This window comes from Prunus persica, chromosome G6 (assembly GCF_000346465.2).
Source record: "Prunus persica cultivar Lovell chromosome G6, Prunus_persica_NCBIv2, whole genome shotgun sequence".
Lineage (NCBI taxonomy): Eukaryota > Viridiplantae > Streptophyta > Magnoliopsida > Rosales > Rosaceae > Prunus > Prunus persica.
Window position 1 is genome coordinate 723,931 of NC_034014.1, and position 22,098 is coordinate 746,028.

At 38.7% G+C, this 22,098-nt stretch overlaps 4 protein-coding genes across 5 annotated transcripts; 3 read left to right on the forward strand and 1 right to left on the reverse strand.

Moving 5' to 3' along the window:
* Positions 190 to 4,070, forward strand: LOC18774686 (F-box/kelch-repeat protein At1g55270). 2 transcript variants are annotated; one of them, XM_020566580.1, is made up of 3 exons: positions 190 to 429; positions 508 to 762; positions 2,411 to 4,070. In XM_020566580.1, exons 2-3 carry the CDS (start codon positions 700 to 702, stop codon positions 3,659 to 3,661), a joined length of 1,314 nt encoding a protein of 437 aa, XP_020422169.1. In that variant the 5' UTR covers positions 190 to 429; positions 508 to 699; the 3' UTR covers positions 3,662 to 4,070. The 2 variants fall into 2 exon arrangements, with proteins under 2 accessions (XP_020422169.1, XP_007205219.1); XM_007205157.2 differs by having other exon boundaries at positions 190 to 762.
* Positions 5,655 to 8,147, reverse strand: LOC18775547. The gene is made up of 2 exons (XM_007205955.2): positions 7,525 to 8,147; positions 5,655 to 5,975 (listed from the first exon to the last, which is right to left on the reverse strand). The coding sequence occupies exon 1, from the start codon at positions 8,039 to 8,041 to the stop codon at positions 7,526 to 7,528; it is 516 nt and encodes a 171-aa protein (XP_007206017.1). The 5' UTR covers positions 8,042 to 8,147; the 3' UTR covers positions 5,655 to 5,975; position 7,525.
* On the forward strand, positions 15,760 to 16,619 carry LOC109949995 (receptor-like protein 2). Its single transcript, XM_020567294.1, has 2 exons — positions 15,760 to 15,914; positions 16,160 to 16,619. Exons 1-2 carry the CDS (start codon positions 15,760 to 15,762, stop codon positions 16,617 to 16,619), a joined length of 615 nt encoding a protein of 204 aa, XP_020422883.1.
* LOC18772921 (receptor-like protein 2) lies at positions 18,149 to 20,537 on the forward strand. Its single transcript, XM_020565384.1, has 2 exons — positions 18,149 to 18,441; positions 18,610 to 20,537. The coding sequence occupies exons 1-2, from the start codon at positions 18,149 to 18,151 to the stop codon at positions 20,438 to 20,440; spliced, it is 2,124 nt and encodes a 707-aa protein (XP_020420973.1). The 3' UTR covers positions 20,441 to 20,537.

A 22,098-nucleotide genomic window follows, 5' to 3' on the forward strand; every position in this document is an offset into this window, starting at 1 on the left:
TCATGGGTCCCACACTCTATTAGAGAGTTGGTACACAAGTTGGTATCTAAAGTTGGTCTCCCTAGCATTTTCCTTCCTCTAAATTGGGTTTTGACTGTGAGTTGTATCAACCATGTTAAAGGTTCCTGTCCTCTAGTATGAGTTGAAATTAAAATCCCACAAATACACATTTAAAAGTGTGCGTTAAACTACGTTAAAGGTTGGAGAAAGAGAATCAAATCCACTTCTACATTTAATTTTTAATTTTTCAGTCTATACTCTATACACACAGAACTTAATAATTAGAAATTAGAGTACAAAATCAGAAGTTGGTGAAGCCCATGGGTCCAGCTGTACTCTTTTGGGTTAGAGAGAGAGAGAGAGAAAAGACTGTAAATAAGTCTTTTAGAGAGAGAGAGGGAGAGAGTGAGAGAGAAGATGTACCCTCAGGTTTTGTTATTGTAGTTGTTGTTCTCAGTTAGTAGAGGTAGAGTTCTATTCTTTGTGCTTATTTGTTTGCATTTGCAGAGGTTAAAAGGAAAACAAACCCTCCGGAAGAGAAGACAAAGCTTTTTAGTTCATTTATACTATTTGCTGGATCAGATTCAAGAAATTGAAGTTGAAGCTTAAAGTGTCTCTCGATCTGAGCCTCCAAGCTTCCTTTAACCTTTTGAATTGGACTCAAAAGGTACCCTTTTTCTATGAGCTTGTGATTCTCAAATGGACTCAAACACTGAACGGTCTTCCAATGCTCAGAGGGGCTTCAGAGTTCAAGCTCCACTGGTTAGTCTTCTTACTGATCTCTGACCCATCTTTCCCTTTTATGTTTTTCCTAATCTTTTTCCTTATGCTTTCTTTCAATTCACGACATTTTAGAGATACCCAGATGAAAAGTTAGCTTAATTGTGATAAATTGTCGAGAAATTTGGGAAATTTGGTGGATAAGCGTGTTTGAGGTGTAGCTGCCTCTACGTGCTTTGCATTTTCCTTTTTGTTTGTTGTCTTCATAAGCTTTTTGGGGGTGCGCAGCTCGTATTTCTGCTAGATGCGTTATTATTTGGGGAAAGTTTGGGAATTTTTAGGATGATCATATATGGGTCGGGGAATTGTTTTATTTTGATTCTTATGAAAACTTAGCTACTGTGCAATATTGTTGAGAAAAGATTGGAAATTCGGTTGAGAGGATGCGTGTTTGAGGTTTATCTGGCACTTAGTGCCTTGCATTGTCCTTTTGGTTTTTTGTTTTCATGAGCTTAGGGGTACCCCGGCTCGTATTTCAGTCAAATATTTGTGATACTTTTGAAATTTTGGATGAGCATATGGGTTAAGGAAATGCTAAATTTTGGCTTCTTTCTTTTGCAATTTATTCCATGGAGCTTATGGTAACCTGACGACCAACTTCTAGTTAATTATTAAGAGATAGAACATTTTGGCGAAGAAGGAATTTGATGAGCATTTGTTAGGACCGTTCTCACTCCCCGGACTGTATCTTTTTGCTTCATAAGCTTGCTTCTTGAGTTCTCTAATACACTAAATCCTTTCATTTTTATGTTTGAGGTGCCACATTCTGATTTTCATGGAGGGTTATGTTTGTTTCCTTGTCATGACCTTTTGTTGCTAAGCAATTAGTGTTCCTTTTACTTTGGTGAACAGAGTGTTGAATGTAAGGTGACTCTGTGGATGGTTGGATGGTTATCTGCCTTCAACATGAGTTTCAATTATGTTCTCGTAACATTTATGTACTTTGGATCAAATTACTGCTTTGGATTTGGTTTTTTCTGCATTTATTTTATCAATGCCTTGAGAGTTGTTCATGCTCTTTCTATCTTGTTGTCTGGTATCAATTTTAAGTTTAGATATAGGTGAATGTGAGATCTCTTGTACTAGTAAAGGGAACAAAAAAATTCTGACAAAGCCTAACTTTCTTGGCCCATGAGAAGTTCAATTAGACATGTTATTTGTCAATTTCATTTACTAATTTGTCCTTGGATTAAATCTTATCTTTCACTGTTTATTTCATCAATGCATATTTAGGGCGTTGTCAAACATGATTCCCATGGATGATGAACAAAAGCTCCCTTTATTCAGTTATCTGTGATCAACCATATCATTCTTTATACATATGAAATTATGTGGACAAATATTTGTGTGCCCGTAACCCCTCCCCGTGGATCCAATTACTACTTGCATTTTTTTGTGTTTTAAACTTTTGGTTACCATGCCTAATTAGTTTTTTCATATCTGTTGGTGCAAGTCATGATATTTAACTAAGCATTCCCATTGGACGCATTCAAATCATTCCCTATACTACGGCCATGAACCCATCTAAGAAGCATGTATCATGGCCATTAGCTTTTAATTGGTGTTTCTTGCTTATTCTTAATTTTTGGTAATTCTTGTATCATACATCCTGACATGGCTAGTTTTGCAGGTTGACTCTGTATCATGCTATTGCAAAGTAGATGCAAGCTTAAAAACCGTTGCAGGGGCAAGAAAGTTTGTCCCAGGATCAAAACTTTGCATCCAGCCTGATATTAATCCTAATGCACACAGGGGAAAAAATTTACGCAGGGAAAAGACCAGAATCCAGCCACCCCTCCTGCCTGGCCTACCTGATGATCTTGCAATCGCTTGTTTAATCAGAGTCCCTCGCGTTGAACATAGAAAACTCCGTCTAGTTTGCAAAAGATGGTACCGCCTTCTGGCTGGTAACTTCTTTTATTCACTTAGGAAAAGTCTTGGAATGGCAGAAGAGTGGGTTTATGTCATCAAAAGAGAACGTGATGGAAGGATCTCTTGGCATGCTTTTGATCCTACATACCAGCTCTGGCAGCCGCTTCCACCTGTTCCTGGTGAATATTCTGCAGCGCTTGGTTTCGGTTGTGCTGTCCTTAGTGGTTGTCACCTGTACTTATTTGGAGGAAAAGATCCATTGAAGGGATCTATGAGACGGGTTATTTTTTACAGTGCTCGGACAAATAAATGGCACAGGGCACCAGATATGCTTCGGAAACGCCATTTCTTTGGGTCTTGTGTTATTAATAATTGCCTTTATGTAGCTGGTGGGGAGTGTGATGGAATTCAAAGGACTCTTCGTTCTGCTGAAATTTATGATCCTAACAAGAATCGGTGGAGCTTTATTTCAGATATGAGCACAGCTATGGTTCCCTTTATCGGGGTTGTTCATGAAGGAATGTGGTTCCTAAAAGGACTTGGGACACAGCGTGAGGTAATGAGTGAAGCCTATTCTCCCGAAGCTAATACCTGGACCCCCATTAGTGAGGGGATGGTTGCTGACTGGCGCAACCCGAGTATTTCTTTAAATGGGCAGCTCTATGGTCTGGGTTGCCCCGATGGGTGCAAGCTTAAAGTTTATGATAGAGTAACAGATTCGTGGAACAAATTTATAGATAGCAAGCTTCATCTAGGCAGGTCTTTTGCTTTTAAGGCTGCTGCACTTGTTCCCCTTAACGGGAAGCTTTGCATTATTCGTAATAACATGAGCATCAGTTTAGTCGATATTTCAAGTCCGGATAAACCTGTAGAAGGCAACCCTCACCTTTGGGAAAATATTGCTGGTAAAGGTCATTTCAGAACTCTCGTCTCAAATTTATGGTCAACTATAGCGGCCCGAACTGGTTTGAAGAGTCACATTGTACACTGTCAAGTGCTCCAAGCATGAGAACTGGCATTGACATTGCTTATGCTTTGTGCGAAGCAAGACTTCAGATAGGAAGCATTGAAGGTTTATCTGTAAATTCAAGGCAGTCATCTCTTGCAAGCGATGTGGTACGGGACTGGTGATGCTGGTTTTGGCAATAGAGTTACCGAGGCTGTTGGTCTCGACAATAGAATTATGAGGTCATTTCTTTACATTCATGAAGAGAGAGCAGACACATTTGTAAATCTTGTTATATTGGTCTAGGCCTTTTTGTCTTTTGCTATGGGGTTTTATGTTACTAGTATGTAATCTTAGAGATGCTTTGTGAATATACATGGATGATTAGAGATCATTCAATATATACGTAATTTCATCTGTGGTTGTACTATTTTATTATTCATGAATATGTAATCAAACCTTTTAGATATTATTTTGACATGCTTATATAATTAAAAATAGAACCATAAAGTGGTGGATTAATGGAAAACTTGTGTAAGATCAGGCCTCAACTTTATCAATGTTACGGTCAGTGTCTTTATTTATTTTGCTGGAACACCAATGTCAAACTTGTTATACGAGGAAAACCCTGAGTAGACCAGCAAAGAACAAACAGATCCATATCCATAGCACCATCTTATTGACCTAAACCAGCAACAAAACAACTCTACATAAAAAATTTCGAATTCGCACGAACAAACTGGTGAGCAACGACACAAGATTTTGAGTTATTTTTGTTCATACAATGGAAGAAACATATTTCAAACCCCACGAGCAATAATTTCCTGAAACCGTTTGAATGATTCTTCCCTTTGAATCTTTAGCTGGTTTCTGAACTTCTTGATGAAGGCATCAGCCATTTCATTAATGTCGCCTTGCTCATCGGCTGCATTCATCCTCCTGTTCACCTTTTGTTTCTTTTTACTTTCCTTTTCCTTTTGTATCCAATGGCTCTCACTGGCAGCAACCTCTCGACGAATATCCATTTACAGCAGATATATCAGGACAGAAAGCTCAACAACCAAAAGGGTTAACTTCTTGATGCTGGATTTAGTGAGGGGTTGGAGAGAAATGTGCCTCAAACTCAAAGTTGCTTTCTGGTGTTTTGCAATTAGCACAATGATGTATTTATAGCTACAATGTCTCTAACTTAGAAGCATGAGTATAATGTGCGTTTGAAGCAAAGGAAAGAAAGAACAAAGAAGTAACCAAAGAGTAACAAGTTATGCTTATCGAATGGTGAAAAGCAATTTTATGCTTGTGAGGCCAAAGAAGGGCTACTATAATTAATTATTATATTCTATTGCCAAGTTGGTGGAAGAAATTAGTTTATTTTTCAAGGCATTTTCTTTTGGTCTTGTATATTTAGATTCCCTCGTGGATAAGATGGATGATGGAGACCTTAATCATTAACTAATTTGGCCTAAATGGACGACCTAATCATAGTGCATTCTAATTCTTAATTAGTGTACACACTATGCGAGAGCCTACGCGTTATGGTAAATTATATTTTCAGTTTCAATATTATACCCATTATTGACTACAGGCTTCAACCATCCAAGACTATAAAATTGGTGTTATTTGTAGAGTTCACATTTGATAGTTTTAAGACACGATTAAATATAATTAATTAGGTCTTAGGTTTGATATATATAAAATTTTAAATTTTCAAAAGGTCTTATGTTTCTCATGCCAACGGAGTCTAGGCCCATTGGAGAGTCCAACCCACACGTCCTACATATATTGGATGGAACATTAGCTGGCTGGTGTACTCGGAACATGCAAAAATTCGGAGAAATTCTTTGGTAGGACCGTCACACCGGTTCTATGAATCTACTCGCATTAAAACATGAATAGGCAAATTTAAGAAAAAGTATCCGCGGTTTCCTTAAGAAGCTAAACAATGACTGGCTAGGATATATCAATCTCTATCCAATGCATCATGTTTCAATTACAGAAATGTCTGTTCGTCTGTATTTTTTACCTTACAAAGTAAAGAAGAAAATAAGAAAGAAGAGATTGACAAAATAATTTATTGACAAGCATGAAATTTACATTATATATTTACTCATTACTCACAAGGTTTACATCAGTGCCCGTAGTTGTGACACAGAGATAACACCAATCTCTCTCTCTCTCTCTCTCTCTCTCTCTCTCTCTGTGTGTTTTAACTACTGACAAGAATTCATATGCACATTTATTTGCTTATATTGGCTACTTGTATGGACGCAACTTGAAAAAGCAACAATAAGAAGCATAAAATGACTGCAAGAAGAGAACGAAAGATCTGCCGACTGTATTCTTCTTCCATGCAGTGAGTTCCTTGTGCGTTTTGCTCCTGCAAGAGTACAAATGCAGCCATTAGTCCTCCAAAGATTAGCCTAAAATTCGACTTAGCAAGTAACACGTGGATCAGGTCAATGGAACAACTGTAATGAAGCAAGTCCAGTATGCAGTAGGGCCTTCAATAGACTAGTTTCAATTCAATCTAATTAGGCCTCAACACAAATGAAGGGGATTAAGAACCGAAAGCATTTAACTTCTGAATAGGAACATATCCTCTCTCTTTCAGTTGTCTTTGTATAAAGTTTTCTTTCAAACAGAAAACATATAGCTAGGAAGCTGCACAACGTTCAAAGAGGAAAGGTTATGAGTTTCACAATGCAAATTTTGTTTTGGTTTTCATTCAAAACCTTGAAGGCCTTTTTATCTACATGTGGATATGTTTCTTTTTAAGGAATATGCGAATTACGCATGCTGCTACAAATTATAACTCAGCATCAATCAATGGTGAAAAAAAAAAACATTTTGAATACTATCTGCTTAAGTTTGCTTGTGATGTTGACTGAGGCTAACTTGAAGGGGTTACAAGATTTTCAGCACTATAGCTCCACCATATCTTCACTAAAACTGAGAAATGACATTGCAATACCCTCTGTAGTGATAAACAGATTTAGGGCAACATTCGTACAAGGAGCAATACAACACCTCAGAAGTGAACCACCTCAAAAAGAACTTTTCATCTGTAATTTGAAGTTCCTGTACCAGGCAAAGGCCCAACATAGGGTTGATATCTTCATTCCTTCGACTTGACATGAACTGTCAAAATTTGAGCACTACATATAGGAGAAATGGCCCTAGGAATTAGAGCATAGATAGTAGTGAGACAGAGAAAGAGGATTGGAGCAAGAGTTGGGATTCAGAGCTCAAGTGCATTCATATGGCCTCCGCCAAAAATTGTGCAAACACACAAGCCTGCATCTTGGAACCTTATGGACGCAAGGAATGTGAGATTCCAAACTTTGGAAATTCAGGTTAGGAGTAACTCACCTCACCTACGTACTTTTGGCAGATATCATCACCTTATATAAACCTTATATAAAGCCTTGATCTTTCTGGAGCTTGACTATTATTATCATAACCTAAAGGAAATGGAAACTAAAGACATAAGATATCTCATATCAAACCGACTACAAGAAGGGCAAATGATCCTTTTGTTGGTCTAATTAGCCTAACGTATAATCAACAACCATAACCATTATCTTCATTTTCCTTTAGTTTGATGCGATTATTGTCATCAATGGCCTAAAAGGAATGAAGACCGACTGAATCCCTCTTGGAAGTCTACTGCAATATTGGTACCCAGAAAACCAAAAATCTTGTCCTTAATTAAATCAACAGCATCTCAAACTTCTCCTCTACAATTCATCTTACGAGGATCAAACAACCACAAAAAAAGAAAGTCACAACTCGAAGATAAATAAAAGGTTTACTGTGAGTGATGAAGAGCAACCAGAAACAAAAAATTCAACCTTTCCTATTTGATTCATACAAAAACAATGAAGGCAATGTTTTTCTTTTTGTTTCTTTTAAGGAAAGAAAATTACCTCAGATTGAGTCTACATAAGTTCCTTGGCAGGCCTTGCTTTTACATACAGGAATATCCTCAAACTGTTTAGCAGGCAGTTTCTCAGACAAAGCTCCAACATAAAACTCAACGGAGTCGGATCCTTGATCAACCTGAATCCCAGTCACAGAGACCCAAATGAAAAGCTTCTTCGCTTGAATCCCAGACACATCAGACACTGACCCGTAACTCAGTTTCCCTTTAATGTTCTTGTTGTAGTACACCAACTGATCAAAGTGCACGTAACATGGGCTTTCAAGATAGATCTCAAAGCTGCCATCTTCAGAGAGAGTGTAGGAATTTACGTTGTCTGGTAACAGACCCTTTGGGAGGCCGTACTTGGGGAGGAGGTCATGAACGTCTGTAATTGATTGGGCTGTGGTGGATGGACGGTTAGGATCGGATTTGAGGTCTCTGAGGGATAGACCGAAATGGGTTTCTGAGAAAAAGGTTAGAATTAGAAGGTAGAAAGAGATCTGAGCGATTGAAGATGCCATTGATGCAGAGCTCTATGGAAGAGAAACAGTGGTGAGAGCTTGACTTTGGGAAGAACAGAGGAGGGGGAGAGACGCAATTTAGAAGAATCGTGAAGGGTAAAATGGGAAGATAAATTTGTTCTATTATTGGACCTTACGGTACTTGGTAGGTATTTCTTTGTTGGAGGGAAAATTCCAAGCTCCTTCGTTAGTAAGTTCACCCCAACAACAACGGTTCTTGTGGATCCAACGGCTACAAATTCCAACCAACATTTATACAACACATCGAAAGACTCCAAAAAATAGGAGAGCCTACAGGAGGATCCGGCCAAACATTTGAAAGGTAGAACATATAAGAATAGAGCTAATGTAGTTGATGTATTTTCTATAGTTTGGCAACGTAAGATGTTTATATTTCGCTCATGAATTTTCTGTTGCAGATTATGTTGCAATATCATTTTGCTGTTTGATTACCAATGTTTTTATATATTTATAAGATCTGATTATTAATGTTGCAGAATTGCAAAATCAAAACTTTTGCATACACTATTGTTGCTGTTTAGTTGTATAAATGTATAAAACATACAAAATACCAAACTGGAAGAATAAAGAGCAGTTTCCTTTTGGCCAATACAGAGCAGCAGTTCAAAAAAAAAAAAAAAAAAAGAACTGCAAAGACTTGACTGACTGCTATAATAAACCACACAATGTAGTTGTTGTTTCTTCTTAGCTCTCTACAAATTTTCATGATGAATGTACAGTCTCTGAACATGAGATCTTGAAAATGCAATTTTACATGAAGACATATTAAATACTGCTCTTATGTTTGCAAAGCAAAGTGTATTTCAGCAATATGGTTGCTAGATTTTTCGTTTTGCCAAGAATAAATTTACTTGAAGAAATTAAAAGAAATATGCAGGGGCTGATTCAATACAGTGTAGTACTTGTTTATGTTAGCCATTGACGGATGGACTCGCTGTGAGACACACATCAATCAATGGCTAGCATTCTTCAAAGAAAATCGAAGGCATATATATATATATATATATATATATATATATATACAAGGCTGATTGATCTATACAGTGAAGTCCTTGTCTGCAATCCTAATTACTTATTTCTTTGAGTCTTTGAGTCTTTGTTTATTTGCTCTACCATTTGGAGTCAAAGACTCAAACATTAGAGAACTAAAGAAGAATTTGAAGTTTTCGGAGGCAAAATCATAATTTAAAGTACTACAGTAAAACCATCCAAGAACTTGTATGGCCAACATGTCTAGTCGCATGTGCGACTAGAAAATCTTGAAATGTGTTGCTTTGCAGTTTTATGTCAACGCCTAAAGTGGCTTGTGGAAATATAGCCCTTTATTCATATGAAGGAGCCATGAATTTTCCGTGAAAATGAAATAATATATCTCTCTTGGTCATCCTCTTCTTCTTTTTTCTTCTTTTTTCTATCCACTCTTGGTCATCTTGGCTTTGCTCCTACGTTCTGACTTTTTAGTGTGCTCCATTGTTTATAAAAACTTGTGAGCAATCTAACTCTGACATAAACATGACACATCCACGAAGAAACATGCTAGTGCAGCTTGATCATCTAATGCTTCAGGGCGTCCTTCTCATCCTCTTATTCTCTTCCATCATATATACCAACATTATTCATGCATGCGACCAAACAGAACACAGCTCTCTCCTGTTCTTCAGCCTCGGTCTGTCTTCTCCTCTTTTAAATTGGACTTCCCTTAATTGTTACCATTGGGAGGGCATCACTTGCAATCAAAATGGTTGGGTCACCGGTTTACACTTACCCTCAAAAGGGATCCAAGGAGATCATTTTTCCTCGTCGCTAGGAAATCTGACACATCTCAGCTATCCGAATCTCTCCCGCAACTCACTTTACAGTTCACTACATCAATCTCAATTTTTCTTGTCCTTGAATTGTCTTCAAATCCTTGATTTGAATTATATCCTTCTTTATGGAGAGCTACCAGTTTCCCTATCATCCAGAAATATGATCCAGATGGTAGAGCGGGTCGGTTGACTGGGCCCGATTAAACCTAAATCAAACAAAAACCCCATATTGAATCAAAATCAAACAAACTCCAAATTTTAAATTTTTTATATATTAAAAAAAAAAATAGTGACTGATGTGGAATTGATTGCATGTGTGGCCCACTAAAAAGTGGTCTCACATAAGGAGGAGTGTTGAAGAATACACAAGTCCCACATCGAAAAGTTAACAAAATAGAAAGTCTCATATAATAAATGGTTCTACTCCTAATAACATCGAGGCCTTTTGTATAAAACCACACCTGTTAAACAGGTGGTTAAGTTCGGGACAATATTGATGTTGCTAGTGGTGAGCCAAGGGTCCGTCCATTTGAAAACTTAACAGATTTGTCCAGCAACCACTTCCAAGGTTCAATACCATCTTCATTCTTTGAACAAGCTAGGACATTACTAGTTTCAGTGTTAGAAACAATACCTTCTCAGGTTCTATCCCATCCTCTATTTGTCTTCATTCATCTCCCTTCATTAGGCTATTGGATTTTTCTTTCAATAAATTCGGTGGCAATATATCTCCTTGACTAGGGAACTGTCTCAAATTGCAGGTTTTTCGTGCTGGTTACAATAACAGCTCGGGATTACTTCCAGAAGATATGTATGATGCTACCACACTGGAACAAATTGCATTGCCTGTTAATTCACTTTACGGAGTCATAAGTGATTGAATCATAAACCTCACCAATCTCACAGTCCTCGATCTCAGCTCTAACGGTTTGAGCAACATGCTCCCTATTGATATTGGCAAGCTCTCCAACCTGAAATTCATGCTCCTCCATACTAACAAACTACGTACAAGGTTTGTATTAGATGACTATTGTCCTTAGAACCCTATCTTGTATTTACGTTTATACGTTCCAATTCTTTCAGTTTGCTGCCCTGTCGTTGATGAGTTGTACTAATCTTATAGAGTTGAATATGAGATTCAACAACTTTAAAGGAGATATCTCCGCACTTAATTCCTCCAGATTTAGTCAGCTTACTAAACTTGATATAATGAGTATAATAACTTCACTGGTATCTTGCCAATAAGTCTTTACTCATGCAATTTCCTCAAAGCAATTTGACTGAGCTAGAACCGTCTAGAGGGACAAATACAACCTGAAATTATTTCACTGAAATCCCTGTCCTTTCTCTCCATGGCTCATAACAGACTAACCAATGTCACAGGGGCAATGAAGATATTGCTAAAATATTAAAACTATGAGAGAATATTTGTTTGTGGGAATTTTCTGTGTATTCTTCTCCTTGTAGGAGGTCATATTTATAATACAACGAAACCTGAATGGGCAAGTAAATAATAAATTCCTAAATCTATTTGCAGTAGGAAATCAGGAATTAAAGTAAATCAATTACAATTATAATAGGAATTCTTAGTGTGTAAGGAAAGTAAGTCAATATCCACAAGTCACGCCAACACTCCCCCTCACGTTGGTGCATAGATGTCGCCAATGCCCAACTGATCTAGTGAATTGTGGAATGCTTTACTGGAAATCGCCTTTGTCAAAATATCCGCCAATTGATCCTCGGATTTCACAAAAGGAAACTGAAACACTTTAGCCTCAAGCTTTTGTTTGATGAAGTGTCGATCCACCTCAACATGTTTAGTACGATCATGCTGAACCGGATTCTGTGCAATGGCTATAGCAGCCTTGTTATCACAAAAGAGATTCATTGTGGATGTAGGTTTATACCCAAGTTCAGTAAGCAACTTTCTTAACCAAAGAAGTTCACAAATCCCTTTAGTCATGCCTCTAAACTCAGCTTCTGCACTGGATAAAGCTACTACATTCTGTTTCTTGCTTCTCCATGTCACCAAATTACCTCCCACGAATGTGAAGTAACCCGATGTGGATTTTCTATCTGTTACATTACCTGCCCAATCTGCATCTGAATAACCATCAATATTTAGATGACCATGCTTTGAGAACATAAGTCCTTTTCCAGGTGCAGACTTCAAATATCTAAGTATCCGAAGAACTGCATTCATATGGTCTTCACTTGGAGAGTGCATAAATTGACTGACAACGCTCACCGCATAAGCAATGTCTGGTCGAGTATGTGACAAATAGATCAATCTAGCATTCCTGTGTCTGTCAACAAGTCTAAGACATATTTCCTTTGAGAGAGAAATATGCCTTGCTGCGATCGAGCCACCTCAATTCCCAAGAAATACTTGAGTCCACCTAGATCCTTCATCTCAAACTCCGTAGCCAGATAGTCTTGTAGTTGTGATATTTCCTGTTTATCATTCCCAGTAATAATCATATCATCAACATAAATTATTAATGCTGTTACCTTCCCTTTTCGATGTTTCAAGAACAAAGTATGATCTGAGTTGCACTGTTTGAAACCATTATTCTTCATTGCCATGGTGAACCGTCCAAACCATGCACGTGGTGACTGTTTCAATCCATACAATGCTTTTCGTAACCTGCAAACTGTTCCAGTCTGAGTAGTATTATATCCAGGAGGAATGTCCATGTACACCTCCTCCGTGAGTTCGCCATGTAGAAAAGCATTCTTTACATCAAACTGGTGTAGTGACCAATCTAAATTAGCTGCAAGGGACAATAAGACTCTGACGGTGTTTAACTTTGCAACGGGAGCAAAGGTTTCTTCATAGTCTATACCATAGGTCTGTGTGTACCCTTTTGCCACAAGTCTTGCCTTGTATCGCTCGATAGATCCATCTGCATTGTGTTTTATAGTAAACACCCATCTACATCCGATAGTCTTTTTTCCTCGGGGTATAATCTCCAATGTCCAAGTCTGATTTTTCTCAAGGGCTTTCATCTCTTCTTTTATAGCTTGGACCCACTTAGGATCTTTCAATGCTTCAGAGACCTTGGTTGGAATATGGATAGCAGACAACTGATGCACAAAAGCCTTAAGTGGTTCAGACAGCTTCTCAGTGGATACATGATTTGCAATTGGATACTTGGATGTCTTGCCAATATCAGGTGAATAACGGTTTGGTGGCTTCCCACGATTTTGCCTGAAAGGTAATTGATATCCAATAGTTTTATCATCTAAATGCACAAGTCTAGTAGGAGTAGTTACCTCAAGGATATTCTCAAGAGATTGGTCTGTTGGTACTGTTGAGTTAGAGGGGGGGTCTTCATCTTGTTGTTCTGTATTGTCTGTAAGTGTGAGACTCGGATCAGAAATATCTTCGCGTGGATCAGGTGGGTCAGGCAATTGATCGCTATGAATGGGCGATTGGTCGCTTTTCGACAGAGAGTAATCTCGTGCTCCAGACTCGGAATGATCAATCATTTCTGTACAAAGGAGAATTTCTTGATTTTCCAAGTTGCTCCAATTCTGCTCTTCACTTCGTATCTCCCCCTGAAGTGTAGAATTGGATGATGGGTCATAGAAGAACAGCTCAGATTCCAAAAAGGTCACATCCAAAGTGACATAGGTTCGTTGGGTAGGAGGGTGATAACAACGGTAGCCTTTCTGATGAGTGGCATAACCCACAAAAACACAACGAAGCGCACATGGATCAAGTTTACTACGTTGATTTTTGTGGAGATGAACGAAAGCCACACATCCAAAGATTCGGGGTGTGAGTACCAAAACAGAAGGCAGAGGTCTGTGTTGTGCAAGCACCTGTAAGGGAGTTTTAAAGGTCAGTACACTAGAAGGCATGCGGTTGATCAGATGAACTGCGGTGACAATAGCATCATCCCAGTGATGGCGAGGAACATGAGCGCCAATCAGAAGTGCCCGGGCGGTTTCAAGAAGATGTCGATTCTTTCGTTCAGCAACACCATTTTGTTGTGGTGTTTGAGGACAAGTCGTCTCATGGATAATTCCATGTTGTTGGAAGTAAGTCTGAAAGTCATGATTGACAAATTCTCCACCATTGTCGGAGCGAAGAATCTGGATTTGAGCATTAAACTGAGTTTTCATCTGTTTGTGGAAGGACTGAAAACAGGAAAACACTTCGTTTTTATTCTTCAGCAAATAAAGCCATGTCATCCGTGTACAATCATCGATGAATGTGACAAACCATCGAACACCAGAAGGAGCAGTGATAGGAGAAGGTCCCCAAACATCAGAGTGAATTAACGTAAATGGAGTAGTACACTTGTTCGTACTCAACGGGTAGGGCACACGGTGACTCTTGGCCAAAATACAAGTATCACATGTGAAGTCAGAGTCCTTGAAACCTGAGAATAAATCTGGTATAAGATGCTTCATATAACTAAAAGAAGGATGTCCCAATCGATGGTGCCACAACCAGATTTGCTTTTGTTTGCTATCAAAGGGATGTGTCACGCTGTTAGCCATGCCGGGACTGAAGTCATCGACATAATATAGCCCCCCTCTCTTAGTACCACGACCAAGAATCTCCTTAGTGTGAATATCCTGAAGCAAACAAAAACTCGGGTAAATGAGTACACAACAATTCAATTGTTCAGTAAGCTGACTAACTGACAATAATTTAGTGGATAAAGATGGAACAAGTAAAGTATTAGACAGTGTGAGAGAGGATGAGAGTGCAACAGTGCCAGCCCCTGTCACAGGATATGTAACACCATTGGCATTTGCAATACAGGTTCGTCGAGGTTGTGTAGTATTCAGAAAATCATCAGGATCAAACGTCATATGATCAGTTGCACCGGAATCAATTATCCAGCTCCTAGAATCAATTTTATCAGAAGTATGGAATCCATAACCAGTACCATTACTGGTCATATTGCATTGTCCTCGATCTATAAGAGTAGCCCACCAATTGGGGTAGCCATGCGATTTAAAACAAGTCTCGCAAGTGTGTCGTGGATCACCACAATATGCGCAATCTAGTCCATGTGTCGGGGTCGTTAGTCTAGAAGTCATAATTTGTGCAGCGGAAGATGCATAGGATACAGGTTGAGTAGGAATTGGGATCGGAATCTGAGCCTGAGTCGGGGCCAGAGTCGGAGTCGAAATTGGGATCAGGGTCTGAATCAGAGACAAATTCAGGTTTGGGGTCATCATCGGAGTGGGGGTCGGGGTCGTCTTCGGAGTCGGGGTCGGGGTCAGGGTCGGGGTCGTCGTCGTCATAGTCGGGGTTGGGGTCGGGGTCGGGGTCGAGGTCGTCGTCGTCATAGTCAGGGTCGGGGTCGGGGTCATCAAAAAAGGATCCTGATTCTGGATCGGGTTCAGGGTCAAAGTCTGCATCTGATTCTGGATCGGGTTCAGGGTCAAAGTCTGCATCTGTAGGAGCGGAGCCATCTGGGCACTCAACTCAATGATGGTTGGTGGAGAATGAGAGAAGGAGTCGGTGGTGCTACCTCCATGAGGGTTGAAAAAATCATCAACCCCCATAGCAGCGGCGGGGGTTTGAAACTAGAGTCAGCAATTCCAAGATCGCCGCTCTGATACCATGCTAAAATATTAAAACTATGAGAGAATATTTGTTTGTGGGAATTTTCTGTGTATTCTTCTCCTTGTAGGAGGTCATATTTATAATACAACGAAACCTGAATGGGCAAGTAAATAATAAATTCCTAAATCTATTTGCAGTAGGAAATCAGGAATTAAAGTAAATCAATTACAATTATAATAGGAATTCTTAGTGTGTAAGGAAAGTAAGTCAATATCCACAAGTCACGCCAACAGATATTGATGCATTGCAAAAGTCTCGTATTCCTGTCATTTGCATACAGTTTTCTGCGTGAGGAAATGCCATCTGATGATGGCATGGTTGAATTTTTCGGTTTCCAACATCTTCGAGTTTTGGATTTGAGTTATTGTGAGCTCACTGGTCCAGTACCTGTATGGTTATCTAAGCTCAAGAAGCTACAGATCTTGAATCTGATTCATAATAGGATCACAGGGTCAGTTCCTAGTTGGTTGGCCACTCTTCCAAGCCTCTTTTATATTAACGTTTCAGTCAACCTAATTTCAGGTGAATTTCCAAAGGAACTTTGCAGCCTTCCCATGTTGGTGTCCAGACAACCTGCAGGTCAAGTAGATCATGAGTATCTTGGATTCCCTATATTCGCTCAATCCCAGCTTCGTGCAGAAAGTTTAGAGTATAATTCTTTGTCTTATACACAATCGTATACCTACACAATAATAGCATCAATGGAAACATACCGAAAGAGATAGGCCAATTGAAGCTTCTCCATGTGTTGGATCTTGATGTCAACAACTTCTCCAGCAGCATTCCAGACCAAATATCTAACCTCAAAAAGTTGGAGACGTTAGATGTCTCCATGAATCATTTGTATGGAAACATCCCAGCGTCATTGACGAGCCTCAATTTCTTGAAAGATTTTAACTGCTCATACAATAATCTGGAAGGACCAATACCAAGAAGCACTCAGCTCCAAATCTTCAATGCCTCTGCATTTGAGGGGAATCCGAAACTTTGCAGTGCCCCACTTCCAAATGAATGCAGACCAATTAATGATGTTGGCACAGATAATAAGAACAATCAAGATGAGCATAATGGGCATAATATTCCATGGTTTCATATTTTCGTTGTGTCTGAGTTCACTGTAGAATTTTGGGGGAGTGTTTGGTACTTTAATGCTTAAGGAGACATAGAGATATGGAGTAAGGCACTGGTTGATCTTGTAATGGCATCTTCTTTTTCATTCGAGACAATTCTTTAAGTTGAATGAAACTAACTAAAGTACAGATTGAGATAAAAATGGGAATTGATTTCGTTATTTTTTTGCTTAACTTTTATTTTTGAAAGGAATCAAGTTACTCAGAAGTTGCTCATAATTTCATTAAGGAAAGTACTTCACACGTCCCGGATTTAGATTGAAATGGGAGTGAGCTCAACATCAAAAGACTGTGGTATACACAGAGAGTCATCTTTCAAAGCAAGGGAAGCTCCAATTGGAAGATGTACAAAATACTGATATGAACTGCCAAGAAATTATGTACACACACACAGATATATATATATATATATATATATATATATATATATGTGGGAGCATATATTTTCGTCTCCAATCAGGGCACGCCACGTGAAAAAGAAGATTATCTCTTTAATTAATTAATTAAATCAGTTTATCTGGCTAATTAATTAAATGGGATAAATATCTTAATTAATATGATATTATCTTTATTTAAAGAGATAATATCATTAATTAAGATATTATCACAATAAAGAGAAGATAATATCATTTAAATCAGATATTATCTTCTTAAGAGATAATGTCTATTTAATTCAGATATTATCAGGCCCATTCCTACGAAACCCTAGCCCCGAGGCTCCTATAAATAGACGACCTCATTCATCATTCAAGGTACATCTAAACCTACTCCTTATACCCGAGAAAAATACCCGAAGCTCTCTCTCCCTCTCCACTCTCCATATTTTCTCACCACGGCTCCGGCCACCACACACGGCTCCGGCCACCCGGTTTACACCCTACATAAAACTCCGTACCCTTTGCTTAGCTATTGTTTTCCTACAAACACTCGAACTAACTTAGGCATCGGAGGGCCTTTGGTGTTGGAAGATCGAAGATTGAAGGATCTAGAAGCGAATATTCTCCCGTGAGATTATTTGCACAAACAATATATATATATATATGTTAAGTTGAGTACACTGCCATTGCTTGGTGAAGGTGATAAAATATGTTAGCTTATGTTTAACAATCTTCATATCTGAGGTGACAAGCACTTTCTTTACAGTAATTGTTAGGAAACTATAAGATGGTATGCAGGGGCTGATTCAATTTCAATACATTGCAGTCCTTGTCTGTATAACTGTATCACCCATTAACTGATGTGGGATTCACTGTGGAGCTACATCAACGGCTAGCATTCTTCAACTAAATATCGAAAGTCGAGGCTGATTAGGATATTATATATAATATATTTCCTGCCATTGCGAAGAACATGCTTTATTATTTAAGATTTTATGTCAAAGTCTCTAGTAGCTTGTGGAAGTAGAATATCTTATCTTTATTTATGTAAACCAGCCATGAATTTCCAGGACAAATTCTTATTCTTGGCTTTACTTCTAAGTTCTAACTCTTTGATTTGCTCCATATTTATAAGAACCTGTGATCAACATAATTAAACAGCACATCAACAAAGAAACATGCTAGTGCAGGTTGATCACCTAATGCCTCATGGCTTCCTATTCATCTTCCTATTCTCTTCCATTATATCTACCAATATTATTCATGCATGCAACCAAACCGAAAGCAGCTCCCTCCTGTCCTTCATCCTCAGTCTGTCTTCTCCTCCTTTAAATTGGACTTCCCTTGATTGTTGCCGTTGGGAGGGCATTAGTTGTAATCACGATGGTTGGGTCACCGATGTGGACTTACCCTCCAAAGGACTCAAAGGAGGTAACTTTCCCTTGTCACTTAGAAATCTCACACATCTCAGGTACCTGAATCTATCCCACAACTCACTTTATGGTTCACTAGATCAATCCGCATTCTTCTTGTCCTTGAATAATCTTGAGATCCTTGATTTGAGCTATAACCTTCTTTCCGGAGAGCTACCAGATTCTCTCCCATCTAGAAATATGATCCGGATGGTTGATTTGTCCAGCAATCACTTCTATGGTGTAATTCCATCTTCGTTTTTCCAAGAAGCTAGGAATTTGACTAGTTTCAGCGTCAGCAACAACACCTTCTCAGGTTCTATCCCATCCACCATTTGTCTTCATTCTTCTCCCTTGATTAAGCTATTGACTTTTTCACTCAATAAATTCAGTGGCAATATATCTCCTGGACTAGGGCAGTGTCTCCAACTGCAGGTTTTTCATGCTGGTTACAATAACCTCTCAGGATTACTTCCAGAAGATATATATAATGCCACCACACTTGAACAAATTGCATTACCTGCTAATTCACTTTATGGAGCCATTAGTGATAGAATTGTGAACCTCACCATTCTCACTATCCTTGATCTCAACTCTAACGGTTTTAGTGGCTTGCTTCCTGCTAATATTGGGAAGCTCTCCAATTTGAAACTCATGCTCCTTTATGCCAACAAACTAGAAGGTTTGCTGCCGTCATCATTGATGAATTGTACAAAACTTACAGAGTTGAGTCTGCGATTCAACAACTTTGAAGGAGACATCTCTGCTATTAATTTCTCCAGGTTTAGTCAACTTAGTAAACTTGATCTAATGAATAACAACTTCACTGGTATGTTGCCAACAAGCATTTACTCATGCAAGTCACTTAAAGCAATTCGACTGAGCATTAACCATCTCAAAGGACAAATACAACCTGAGATCCTTTCACTAAAATATCTGTCCTTCCTCTCGCTTGGTTTTAACTCACTGACAAATGTAACAGGGGCAATGAAAATACTGATGCGATGCGAAAGTCTCGTATTCCTGTCATTGACATCTAGTTTTGTAGGTGAGGATATGCCCTCTGATGAGGGCATAGTTGAATTTGATGGATTCCAAAAGCTTCGACTTTTGGATTTAAGTCATTGTGAGTTCTCTGGACAAATACCGGTATGGTTATCTAAACTAAAGAAGCTAGAGTTCTTGAATCTGTTTCATAACAGAATCACAGGGTCAATTCCTAGTTGGTTGGGAACTCTTCCAAGTCTCTTGTATTTAGACTTGTCATTCAACCAAATTTCAGGTGAATTTCCAAAGGAACTTTGCAGACTTCCAATGTTGGCATCGGAACAAACTGCAGCTCAACTAGATCGGGGATATCTTGAATTGCCTATGTTCGCCTCAATACCCCTGATTTTAGCCAAAGATACAAATTACAACTTTCTGTCTTATGCACATGCTTTACAGTACAACTATTTGTCTCACCTTGCACCGTCCATATTCCTATACAACAATAGCATCAGTGGCAGCATACCTACCGAGATAGGCCGATTGCAGCTTCTCCATGTGTTGTATCTTGGTGTCAACAACTTCTCTGGCAGCATTCCGGACCAAATATCCAACCTAAAAAACTTGGAGATATTGGACGTCTCCGTGAATCATTTGTCTGGAAAACTCCCAGCGTCATTGGCAAGCCTCAATTTCTTGAAATCTTTTAATGTCTCATACAATAATCTGGAAGGACCAATACCAAGAAGCACTCAGCTCCAGAGCTTCAACGCCTCTGTATTTGAGGGAAATCCTAAACTTTGTGGTGCCCCACTTCCAAATGAGTGCAGATCAATTAATGGCGTTGGCGGAGATAATAACAACCATCAAGATGAGGATCAGAATGGGCATCAAATTCCATGGTTTTATATTTCTGTGTTGCTTGGGTTCATTATAGGATTCTGGGGAGTGTTTGGTCCTTTAATGGTTAAGAAGACGTGGCGATATGCATGTTTTCAAGCCCTAGGCAAAGTGCAAGACAGGCTCATCACCGTGTGGATGACCAGGATGCAGAGAAGACTTAGAAGCTAAATTCTACTTTTGGATCTTTTACTTTCCTGCTCCTGTTGCTTTTTTCTTTTTCTTTTATGTTAATATAGCAATAATATATGGTATAAGTTATGGCTCATCATATGGTATAAGTCCCTGTCTGTAATCCTTATTATTTCCTACACTCTTTGACTCTGTTTCTCTATAAGCCTGAGTTATCTATGCCACTCCATATTTAAGAAAACATCAGTAACTGTTAAATTTGGTTTTAGAGGGGACTGGTGTTGATGGATCATTATATAACCTTCTAATGTATCAAACCATAAACATTTTTATTTATAATACATCGAGAAGCCTCTCATAATCATATGATAGTAAAGCCTTTCCCTTAACACCAAAATGGCAAGGTAACGATAGGTTTTTGAATTAATAGAAGACAATGCTCAATACCTTGCTCTTATCTCCCCCGAGGTTCTGCCCGTCGACAATTCTGTTCCCAAGATAGTAACAGATTGAGCAACCCACCTATGTTGCAGAAACTCCAACCTATTAAGATGAATGCAAATATGTTTAATATCCTTGATTGGCAAATAGAAGCAATTTTACAAGAACAAACCATAGATACTCTTCTTATATGTTTACAAAGCTAAGTGTGTTTCAGCAACAAATGTCCTTGGATTAAATTTACTTGAATAGATTAAAAGAAAAACTATAAACTAGGGAGAAAACAGCTTTACTTGTTAAGGTCGACCATCTCCAGCATTCTCCAATGCTACAAGAAGGTATGCAGGAGCTGCAGATTCAATACAGTGCAGTACTTGTCTATGTCAGCCATTGGCTGATGGGCTTATTGTGGGACTCACATCAATCGGCAGCTACCATTCTCGGAAGAAAAAAGAAGGAATACCAGGCTGATTCTATACAATGAAGTCCTAGTCTCTGCAATCGTAATTAAATATTTCTTAGAGTCTTCGACTCTTTGTTTGTTTTTTCTGTACCGTTCCAACTCAACTCAAAAAAGAAGGAATAACTAATGAAGACTTTGAAGTTTTTGTTGCCAAAATCATAATGTATATATAAGAGGAAAACCATCCAAGATTTCTATGGTCAACATGTCTAGTGGTATCTGAGGATTAGAGAAGCTTGCAAGTACACATGAATAAGTAGCTTGCGAAGAACATGCTTATTAATTAAGATTTATGTCAGCATCTCCAATGGCTTGTGGAAGTAGGGCATCTTTATTTATGTGAACCGGCCATGAATTCTCAAGGACAATTCTGTCTTCCTTATTCTTCTGGGCTTTGCTTGTTCTAACTCTTTGATTTGCTCCATATTTTATAAGAACCTGTGCGCAATGTAACTAAACAGCACATCAACAAAGAAACATGCTAGTGCAGGTTGATCACCTAACTCTTTGGATTTAAGTGGTTGTGAGCTCACTGAACAAATCTGGAAGGGCCAATACCAAAAAGCACTCAGCTCCAACGCTTCAATGCCTCTGTATTTGAGGGAAAGCTTAAACTTTTCAGTGCCCCACGTCCAAATGAGTGTAGACCAAGTAATGGTGTCGATAGAGATAATAAGAACATTCAAGATGAGGAGAATGGGCAAAAAATTCCATGGTTTCATTTTTTTTGTTGTGTTTGGGTTCATTGTAGGATTGTAGGATTTTGGGGAGTTTCTGGTCCTATAATGCTTAG

Bases quoted from the DNA above. Each gene is read 5' to 3' on its own strand.
- LOC18774686 (XM_007205157.2), top strand. From the start codon at position 700: ATGGACTCAAACACTGAACGGTCTTCCAATGCTCAGAGGGGCTTCAGA. The intron at 763-2,410 runs GTTAGTCTTCTT...CTAGTTTTGCAG, and splicing joins TCAGAGTTCAAGCTCCACTG to GTTGACTCTGTATCATGCTA.
- LOC18772921 (XM_020565384.1), top strand. From the start codon at position 18,149: ATGCTAGTGCAGGTTGATCACCTAATGCCTCATGGCTTCCTATTCATC. The intron at 18,442-18,609 runs GTACCTGAATCT...TGATTTGTCCAG, and splicing joins AGAAATCTCACACATCTCAG to CAATCACTTCTATGGTGTAA.
- LOC18775547 (XM_007205955.2), bottom strand. From the start codon at position 8,041: ATGGCATCTTCAATCGCTCAGATCTCTTTCTACCTTCTAATTCTAACC.
- LOC109949995 (XM_020567294.1), top strand. From the start codon at position 15,760: ATGCCATCTGATGATGGCATGGTTGAATTTTTCGGTTTCCAACATCTT. The intron at 15,915-16,159 runs GTCAGTTCCTAG...ACACAATAATAG, and splicing joins ATTCATAATAGGATCACAGG to CATCAATGGAAACATACCGA.